At 44.1% G+C, this 10,529-nt stretch overlaps 1 protein-coding gene across 1 annotated transcript; it reads right to left on the bottom strand.

Annotated features, from left to right (window-relative positions):
• Positions 1 to 372: 372 nt before the first annotated feature.
• On the bottom strand, positions 373 to 10,324 carry LOC311134412 (solute carrier family 23 member 1-like). The gene is made up of 12 exons (XM_084168088.1): positions 10,247 to 10,324; positions 8,112 to 8,246; positions 7,048 to 7,205; positions 4,641 to 4,800; positions 3,419 to 3,600; positions 2,965 to 3,085; positions 2,641 to 2,797; positions 2,118 to 2,371; positions 1,816 to 1,980; positions 1,360 to 1,468; positions 1,104 to 1,199; positions 373 to 902 (listed from the first exon to the last, which is right to left on the bottom strand). The coding sequence occupies exons 1-12, from the start codon at positions 10,292 to 10,294 to the stop codon at positions 640 to 642; spliced, it is 1,848 nt and encodes a 615-aa protein (XP_084024214.1). The 5' UTR covers positions 10,295 to 10,324; the 3' UTR covers positions 373 to 639.
• Between the last annotated feature and the right edge of the window lie 205 nt (positions 10,325 to 10,529).

The following is a 10,529-nucleotide window of genomic DNA, read 5'->3' as shown; positions in this document are numbered from 1 at the left end:
GGTAACCCTCGTTAGCCGACAAACGCATGGCTTTTCATAGCTTTTCATGGCTTTTTTTGGGGCCGTGTCTATCTGCATTAGAGCTGTCAAATTGTATAGCAGCTGCTGTTGTAGTCATTGTCACGAAACCACACCTGTCCTTATATCCTACCCATGTTAAAAGTTTAGAACGAGAAAGTGTAGGCTATATAGAAATAATGACACACGTTTAAAATCATTAAACAACATAATAGGGATTTATATCAAGCTAAACAAGATGTACATTACATCACACATTCCAGTGTTTGAACTTGTAACGTGGCTGCATGTGATTTCTACTAATGCTACTGGGTGCATCCAATGGCAACGTCTGTGATAGGTAACGCCAGGAGCCGCTTGTGGATTATTACCGCTCTAATGCAGTTACACCTCCGACACTGCCTAAACAAAAGCAATGAAAAGCTATGCGTTTGTTGGTTAACACGTGTTACTGCTGATCTGATTTTGGCCAATAAGTGAGTAGAAAATGTTTGATTAAATAAGTATGGATAGTGTTCTTTTACAGTGTCTTCAGAGCAGGACAGGAGGTCCATGTCACGAGAGCTGCCTTTGTTATTGTTCTTCTTGTTGTTTTAGCCAGAGTCTGGGCTTGCTCTGTGTTCATAAGGCCACTGATCTGATGATATGTGAGGGCTCTGGCTTCCCAGGCTGCTTGTGGGTCTCCGAAGAGTCCACCCCGGGCTTGTCCTGTGAGCTGGGTGCATTCAGAGGGAGGAACGGCACATATCGAACCCAGGTGTAGGAGGAGAGGCAAGAGCTGATTCCAAATGGAAGGTTGTACACCTCGCTGCTCTCCAAGGTGTTGCTGGAGTCGTTCAGGTGGATCTTGTTCCAGGCTATGATGCCACGCTCCCGCTTGGTTCCTGTGTGACCCAAAGCAGTGGCGTTAGAATGCTTCAACTCACCTATAACAGAGACTTGTGAATCTTAGGGAATATGTATAATGTTTTTGAGGTCTGGGGAGGAGATTAACTAACATTGAATATGTCTACTCTTTACCTAATCATTACTCTATGTGAAACAGTTGGATAGATATTCCCCCTTCTTCCTGGATGGAAGCTTACCAGGAATGGTGTTGTCAAGGAAGAACCCAAAGAAGCCTCCAACAAACATGCTGGTTGTCAGAAGCACCTGCAGCAGTTGGTCCAGCTCGACCACACCTGACAAAGAGAATACAGTTCATCACACTGGGCTAATTCACATACTAGAGGAACCTTAGATCTCCATGTTGATATTCTGTGGAGCTTTTCCCCAAGCTTTTTTGTAAAGAAGTTTGAATGTTTTGTTTTACAGTGTTTCATGCGTCATCTGCTCTGATACCTGTTGCTATGGCATCTGGGTTCTTGAATATCCAGTTTGGAATAACCAGCCCGGAAAACATGGAAAATCCAAAGATAAAAATGTTCCGGGAGGAGTTCATGTCTGCATACTGTCAAATGATAAGGAGAGAGGAGTTGACAAAGAAACAGAATCAACCAGTCATTAGGGTTGCAAAATTCCGATAACTTTCCCAAAATTCCCATATTTTCCATAAATCCTGGTTGGAGGATTCCCGGAGATCCTGCTTATTCCCTCCTGATACCAGGAATATTTCAACCGGGATTTCTGGAAAACCTGAGAATTTTACCTGAATTTTGCTACCCTACTAGTCAGTAAAGACCTGAATGAAAAAGCATTCATATGCAAAATGTCTTCAGAATGGCCATTGTACAATAACAATGTGTAAATAAACCTAGGTAACTGTCCAAAGCGGTTTGAGTCTCCACAGGAGTTTACCTGCAGATTTGAAACTCCAGCTGCAGATATGACGCCAAACATGACCAAGAACATTCCTCCAACCACAGGTGTGGGGATGGTGGTGAAAATGGCCCCAATTTTACCAAACAGTCCCATGATGATCAGCAAGACGCCACCAGCAACGATCACCATTCGACTGCCAACCTGTAAGAAAAGAGAACATTGTCTGTTGAGACTGTTCACAGCCAATCGCTTTATACCTTCCATCTTCCAAGAAATATTGATTCAGCTCAGTTTAACATCTAAAAACAGATCCTATATTGAAAAATAGCCCATCTCACCTTGGTGATCCCCAATGCTCCCACATTCTCACTGTAGGAGGTGGTTCCGTTGCCCGTGCCCCAGGCTCCAGCCAGCAGACAGCCAAGCCCCTCGATGCCAATGCCCCTGTTGATGGCATGCTTGGGTGGAGGAGGGGCCCCTGACAGCCTGGCACAGGCGTGGTAGTCCCCCACCGACTCTATCATGGAGGATATCACCCCAGCCAAGATCCCTACCACTCCCGCCAGGCTCACAGTTGGTAAGCCCCACTGACCTGAGTTTGGAATCAGAATCAGGTGGTCCAGTTAATTTATAATACATTAGGGTCTTTCTAATAATGTGCATATCAATAAACCATCCATATTTGTTACCCATATAGTACTAAAGGTTAGGGTTAGGGTTAGGATAGGTGATAAGCCCTGAGTTTTTCCTGACCATGTGACCTGACCATGTGACCAGACCAGGAAAAACTTCTCCAAACATCTGATTGTCAGGTTATGGAGTTGTTGCTTATGATTCCCCCTGAGCAGCTGTGCCTCGTACATGGATATGGGAATCTGAACCAGGGGGCCTGGACTATGACATCCCCCTTCAGGTCTGTGCGAGCCAGGTAGCCGTACTGCTCCGGCTGTGAGGGCAGGACATCAGAGATGGTGAAGATGTAGCAGATCAGCCATGACAGTGTGATGCCAAGGAGCACCTGAGGAAGACGTCACATACAGTACATGTAAATATATCACACCAGTCATTATTAGGACCAGGAGTTATTCCAGACCAGTGAAACTGACCAGGGAAAACTCTGGGCCCTATATAAGGGCTTGAGAGAACAGTGAACAGCTTTGAGTCTTAATTTTCCAATGGACTTACTGGTAGAATCTGGAAGATGTAGATCTTGGAGGTGTGGAGTTTCTTGGTCTTGCTGTATGTGGGGAATGGTACAGGGATGTGTCGGAGGTACTGGGAGAACAGGATGATCAGAGCAGTCGTCCTGTAGGAAAGAGAATAACTCTGTTCACAAAGCAGAATGCACCCTCTAGTTATGCACTTAGCATGGGTACCATCTTACAGTATGTAGCCTATGACATGCATGAATTTATAGCTTACGCCAAACCTGGTCTGGCACAGCTAGAGGGTGTGCATGCTTTTGTTACCACCCTAACTACAGCCGATTCATTGAATCTGGAGTTTTAATGCTGGGCAGGAACACAAACCTGCACACCTTATGGCTCTCCAAGTCAAGGGTTGATGACTACAGGCTTGTGGGGGTTTTGGAGTAAAACCCATAAATCAGACTTAAATAACCATACTAAGAGGTACACACATAGTTGAGATGCCCCAGTGGTTCCCTGCATTCATTCCAGCTGAGTCGTAGAGGGACAGGCCAATCAGAGAGATGGTGGGTGCGATGGTGAGGGGGCCAATGAAACGCATGAAGAGACCGATGAGGCCAGAGAAACCCACCAGGACCTGGAACAAGGAGCCCACCATAATGGAGCCCTGCAGCTGTAGAGGAACAACACACAAATCACATAGGCATATACACACAATCAATAACCACAAGTAATACAGGAAATCCTATAGAAATGGTCAAACGTGGCTAAACTCTCCCTCTCTCTCTATAATATACACTGAGTGTACAAAACATTAGGAACACCTTCCTAATATTGAGTTGCACCCCCTTTTGCCCTCAGAACAGCCTCCATTTGTTGGGGCATGGACTCTACAAGGTGTCAAAAGCATTCCACAGGGATGGTGGCCCATGTTAACTCCAATGATTCCCACAGTTGTGTCAAATTGGCTGGATGTCCTGTGGGTGGTTGACCATTCTTGAGACACACAGGAAACTGTTGAGCATGAAAAACCCAGCAGCGTTGCAGTTTTTGAGACACTCAAACCGGTGCGCCTGGCACCTACTACCATACCTCGTTCAAAGGCACTTAAATATTTTGTTTTTCCCACTCAGCCTCTGAACGGCACACATATACAATCCATGTTCAATTGTCTCAAGGCTTAAAAATCCTGCTTTAACCTGTCTCCTCCCCTTCATCTACACTGATTGAAGTGGATTTAACAAGTGACATCAATAAGGATTCACCTGGTCAGTCTATGTCATGGAAAGAGCAGTTGTTCCTAATGTTTTGTACACTCAGTGTATATGCCATTAGCAGACGTTTTTATCCAAAGGGACATACATTTTTCAGTATGTATGGGTGGTTCGAACCCTGGCATTACAAGCGCCATGCCCCTCTCTCTCTCTCTCTCTCTCTCTCTCTCTCTCTCTCTCTCTCTCTCTCTCTCTCTCTCTCTCTCTCTCTCTCTCTCTCTCTCTCTCTCTCTCTCTCTCTCTCTCTCTCTCTCTCTCTCTCTCTCTCTCTCTCTCTCTCTCCTCTCTCTCTCTCTCTCTCTCTCTCTCTCTCTCCTCTCTCTCTCTCTCTCTCTCTCTCTCTCTCTCTCTCTCTCTCTCTCTCTCTCTCTCTCTCTCTCTCTCTCTCTCTCTATCTGTCTATCTGTCTCTCTGTGTGTGTAGTAAGTGTGTCACTCACCGCTCGCATGCGGCTCTGCCACACCTCTACATACTCAGGAGAGGTGGTGTTGACCATGGAAGCGTTCTGGGTCCAGGCAGGGCACGTCCATTCTGGCATCGACAGCATGGCCATGGAGGGAGCCAGCAAGGTGAAAGTACCCCCCTGAAGAATGGGCAGTCTGAGGGATAGACAGATTAGGGAGAGAGAGCGAAAGAGAGAGGGGGGGGGAAGTATGATGTCTGAAATCACAAATTGCAAAGATCAGATGTTCTGTCTAGAGACTAGTACATAAGGAATTCATCCCATGATCAATTTCACAGTGAATTAGGATTAATTTAAATCCCTTTGCTTTGTAGTATCATCCGAAACAGACTTGTACAGTAGTAGTGTCACACCCTGATCTGTTTCACCTATCTTGTGCTTGTCTCCACCCCCCACCAGGTGTCTCCCATTTGTCGCCATTATCCCCTGTGTATTTATCCCAGTGTTTTCTTTTTGTCTGTTGCCAGTTCGTCTAGTCTCGTCAAGCCTACCAGCGTTTTTTCCATGCTCCTGTTTTCCAGTCCCTGTTTTCTAGTCCTCCCGGTTCCGACCATTTCTACCTGCCCTGACCCTGAGCCCGTCTGCCATACCATTCTGCCTGCTCTGACCTCGAGCCTGCCTGCCGTCCTGTACCTATCTGTCTCTGACCTGCTTTACGAACTTCTGCCTGTCCTCGACCTGCCTCTTGCCTGCCCCTTGTCTATTAATAAATATCAGAGACTCAAACCATCTGCCTCCTGGGTCTCATCCTGTGTCGTTATAAGTAGTTGGTATTGAGCTGAGATGCAGAGCACTACTGTAACATCATCCAATCAAAGGTTGCCTTTTAGGAATCAACCCCTCCTTTCTTTCCGTAGAGAACAGTCTCAATCGACTCCAAGCCAAAGTATAGGTCCTTAGCTAACCCGATCCAAAACACGCAGCCTCCAGGTCCAAACAGCATGGCCTGCCTGACTCACACAGCACATTGTTTCTCTAGATCTAATTTTAGGCCTTGAAAGGCTGATTCAAATCTTGTGAGGAGGTTATGTAAAAACCATGTCTTTCCAATCAAGACTCCTACAGGTTAATATAATGACTATCTGGTGTGTGTGTCTCAATCCTCTGATACGTTAGGCCCCATTTTCAATATACTACTGATGACAGATGGATCGGTAATGACAATGGACCCATTAAATACAGTGAACTGATCATTTTTCTGTTTGTAAATGTTTACTCCTATGGCATTACAATATAATTAGCTACGTTTCTAACTGACACATATAAATGTACGTTTCTAACTGACACACGTATAAATGTGTCACATCTCATAGCCTGATCAGGGTTGTGCTGGAGTTTTGCTCCCTACTAGCGAGTTCAACACATCCATTGTTTTCCTCACAGCTGACCTCCAGGCTTTTGGAGAAAGACAAGAAAGTATCAGTAGGTCTTTGCCTGCAGGAATGTGGACTTAATGTGAGCTAGTTTATCGACCTAATAAAATGGAAATTCCTACCTAATCCTATTATGATGTTATGATGCAAAACTCTGGGTCAGGTTTTGGTTGGACCTGGGCAGTTGGGAAGTGCCATACATGGCCTTACAGTACACCATAGATAGAACAACACCTTGCTTACAGCACACCATAGATAGAACAACAACTCTCGTTTGCCATCCTCAGTCAGAAAATAGATGTTTCTGAGAGAAAGTGTGCACTTGCATACCATACTAAGCTCTAGCTAGTGCACAATAATGGCGCATGCTTTAATAACCTAAAGCCCCAGTGCCCACTGCATAATAACCTATTGTGTGAGGCAAATGCATCACACTGATCTGAAAAACATACTCCAAAGGTCAGCAGAGGCTTAGAAGGAAACTTAAGAATCTACTTCAGGGGTGTCAAACTAATTTTGCTCCGGGGGCTTCATTCGGTCTTCAACAAGGTCTGGAGGGCTGCGCTACATTAATATTACCTCACCGTCAAGCTATCTATCCATAGTTTTGGCAATTTTCTTGCTTTCAATTTGGTGATTATTAGTGAGCTGGACACAGTCAAGAAACTGTATTAATGTAGGTCAATTATTATTTCTACACAGTTTGGACTTGGTTTTATTAGTTTTAAAGTATATTGATTTCATGGAATTCATGGCACTTTGTTTTGATTCCAACATGACAAGACAACAAGGAGATGCCAAGCCTCGCCCTCCACCTTCATGGTGTTTCCATATATCATGGGTGGCTCCACCTTCACAAGAGGTTATCTTTTTAAGGTCAATCTTCATTGACCAAATAAAGTTTGGGCCCTTTGTTATTTTCTTCCCCTTTATGTCAACAGTCACTCTGTTGTTGCTGATGAATGATTGGCCCAAAGCCATGTCCAACCAACCACAGCTCCCCTCCTCACCTGATTCCAAAGGTGACCTGCAGCAGGGTGCACACGCCTGACACAAAGAAGATGGTGCTGATGAGGTGACCCTGGGTCAGGCCGTCGTGCTGCAGACACAGACCCTGAGACAGGATCAGAGGGATGGCGATGATCCCTCCAAACGCTGTCAGGCAATGCTGAGGAGAGAGAGAGAGGGGGATGGAGGGAAGAGAGGAAGAAGAGGGTTAAACCCACCGAGGATACTGAAGCCAGGGTTAAACCCACCGAGGATACTGAAGCCAGGGTTAAACCCACCGAGGATACTGAAGCCAGGGTTAAACCCACCGAGGATACTGAAGCCAGGGTTAAACCCACCGAGGATACTGAAGCCAGGGTTAAACCCACCGAGGATACTGAAGCCAGGGTTAAACCCACCGAGGATACTGAAGCCAGGGTTAAACCCACCGAGGATACTGAAGCCAGGGTTAAACCCACCGAGGATACTGAAGCCAGGGTTAAACCCACTGAGGATACTGAAGCCAGGGTTAAACCCACTGAGGATACTGAAGCCAGGGTTAAACCCACTGAGGATACTGAAGCCAGGGTTAAACCCACCGAGGATACTGAAGCCAGGGTTAAACCCACTGAGGATACTGAAGCCAGGGTTAAACCCACCGAGGTACTGAAGCCAGGGTTGAACCCACCGAGGATACTGAAGCCAGGGTTAAACCCACTGAGGATACTGAAGCCAGAGTTAAACCCACCGAGGATGCTGAAGCCAGGGTTAAACCCACCGAGGATACTGAAGCTATGAAGAGCAGCTGAAATCACAGGTACAGGTACAGTATTTGCCATCAGCCTCAACTAAAATCCCGCTGTTGAATCTTTAAGATTGTATTCTTGAGGTCCTCATGTGACTTGGTGACTTTTATTTTAATTTGAGCCCAAATGTATCCTGAGAAACTAGGTTATTTGACTGTTCATCCAATTGATTACGCTGCCTAATCAAATCAATGGAATCCCGAGGAGGCCCATCCTCTGCTGCAGCCAGGTCAACCTCAACCAGTGAGCCTTCAATAAGACAGAGTAGGGCTTGGACCTACCTGGATGCCCAGGATGATGCATAGGTACCAGGGTGGGACGTCTGTGACACAGTAAGCCAGTCGGTTCTTGTCGTCCTCCTCAGAGGGGTCGGAGCCCTCGCCATCCTTCTCCAGATCACAGAAACGCCCATCAATCTACAGGACAGAGACCAGGGTCATTCATTGGGGCACACAGACATAATATCACTCATAACACAGGCATAATTTCACTCACAGGCATAATTTCACTCATAACACAGGCATAATATCATTCATAACATAGGCTTAAAACATGTTAATGCAGTGGGCTAAATCAGGGTCACACAGAGTGATTCTTGGTAGTCTTAAACAAATCTACTGTGAAACAAAAGTATACACCTCACACACATGGTTATGGGCTTAAAAAAAGAAGGCACATGTACCATGTCAGATATAGAGTTGAAATGTATTTGATTTTAAGTTTTCATCCCAATATTACACTTTATATACATCACAGAAGACTTAAATATAACAAAACTGTTTGACATAGAAACACTGCATTTTCATCTGTTTTTTTTAAATAATATTTATTGATGATGAAATTATGAAAAATATTAATAACATTCCACCCATGAGGCCAAAGAGGGCGCATTTGGTCATTTACTGCAGGAAAGGGGTAGCTACTATCACCCATAGGGGTTTTAAATGATTTACTGAAAGTGTTTTGTTAAGACATTCTGGAAACCCATGTCACTTATAGTTGTGCACCAAAGCCAGCCTATCAGTGCTTGCTGAATAGATTCACTCAGAGATGTGTGTAGACTGTTTTAAGTTTGCTTAAGGTGTTGATAATCTTAACTCGTGTTAATTTAATGTTCACACCTCCTGTACAAGCACATAATCATAATGCATCAAAATCATTAAGAGCAAACTCCCCCCTAAGTGAGTCACAGGCTGTTCAAATACAAAGGAAAAGTTTTAGCTTCACTGTCCAAATACATATGGAGAACACTGTATTCTCGCTATTAATAGTGCTAATACATTGTGGTCATTCTTACACTATCGAGGTTTAGTTGCTAATTGTTCATGTCATATTTGACTTGAATGTTGGCTGTATAGCATACAGTATATGATATAATATGAATAAATGTCTTATCTCATTAAACTATACAAATCCTTTATTTCAGGCAAACGTATACTTTTGATCATGGGGTTGGGGAGGTGTGCCACTTTCTGTACAATGAGGTCATTTCTGGACAATATTTCTGCAGATAATAAAGGCCTTATTAGCTACTTATATACACACTTATAAATTACAAATGAGTGGCTAATATGTGTACCTAAATGAAGTGTTACCGCATTAGCAACACACGATCTTCAGGGCTATCATGGACAAAATCAATTTTATCAGAAATATGTTTGTCAACAAATCAACATTTCCAACAACTCACATAGAAACCTAGTATCCTTCAAGTTTCTTCTTGCCCCTTACTGTTTCCTGTAATTTTGCAGTCAATGATTTGCACCAGAGAGCCAAGTTATGCATGAGGGACTGATTGAGGGTCAGGTGATCATCCCAGTGGAACAACACTTCTCAGCCTACTAAGAATGAGCAGCTTCATTCTGCTCCACCAAACCCATACTAGAGCACAAATCCTCTTATTTCAAGGTATTCATGTGACTGTTGGGTTGAAATAGCGTTCATATAAACAAGACCCATTCAAAGGAATTCACTCTGACTTCTTGGAAATGATTAACTTACTATTGTAGCCAGTTACAGTATGATAGTGCATTGCAATCTGGAGAGTACCACATGTGTTATGATATGGTAATTAGTTAAGAGGAAGAGGTCAATATATCACCCAGGCTGAAAATCACTGGGAATTTCTTTCTTTGTTTGAGTTTACACATTAATCTATGTGCAGAATGTGCATTACATGTGTTCCCTCAAAACTTGTACCTGTAATAGGTGGCACTCGCACATGTTCATCTCCCATACTACGAAAACTATAATTGTTGAATATTGTGTAAATAAACATATCTAAATGTTACAGTGTTTATGCTTTACAGCCAGTAACTTTTATTTAGGTTTAATATGAACATAATCTTTACTCCAAGTCACTGCAGCAAATGTCAACATAATCCTCCAGCACTGGAATAAATGTGTTCATACTTACAGCAAATGCGTAGTTTTCGAGACCATTGCTTTCCTTCTCTGGAGCCATGGCTCCAGTCTGGACTCAGCTAGGATGTTGGGTCCTCTGAGTTATGAGTGAATAATCTCAACAATGTCAACAAGCAAAGAGGAGAGAGAATACAGGAGAGAGAGGAAAAAAGAGAGAGAGTATGCGGGGAGGGGGCGAGAGAGAGAGAGAGAGAGAGAGAGAGAGCAAGATAAAGTGAGGGAGTGATAGGGGAAGGAGGGATGGAGAGAGAGAAGTAAAGAGAGAGTTGAAACAC

The sequence above is a fragment of the Coregonus lavaretus genome, assembly GCF_964263955.1.
Source record: "Coregonus lavaretus genome assembly, chromosome: 9".
Lineage (NCBI taxonomy): Eukaryota > Metazoa > Chordata > Actinopteri > Salmoniformes > Salmonidae > Coregonus > Coregonus lavaretus.
Note: the sequence above shows the minus strand (reverse complement) of the source record. Positions and strands in the feature narration are given on the sequence as shown.

Excerpts from the sequence above, each read along its gene's own strand:
- LOC311134412 (XM_084168088.1), bottom strand. The coding sequence starts at position 10,294 with ATGGCTCCAGAGAAGGAAAGCAATGGTCTCGAAAACTACGCATTTGCT. Across the intron at positions 8,247-10,246 it reads TCGAAAACTACGCATTTGCT|ATTGATGGGCGTTTCTGTGA; the intron begins GTAAGTATGAAC and ends TCTGTCCTGTAG. Across the intron at positions 3,601-4,640 it reads GGCAGAGCCGCATGCGAGCG|CTGCAGGGCTCCATTATGGT; the intron begins GTGAGTGACACA and ends GTTCCTCTACAG.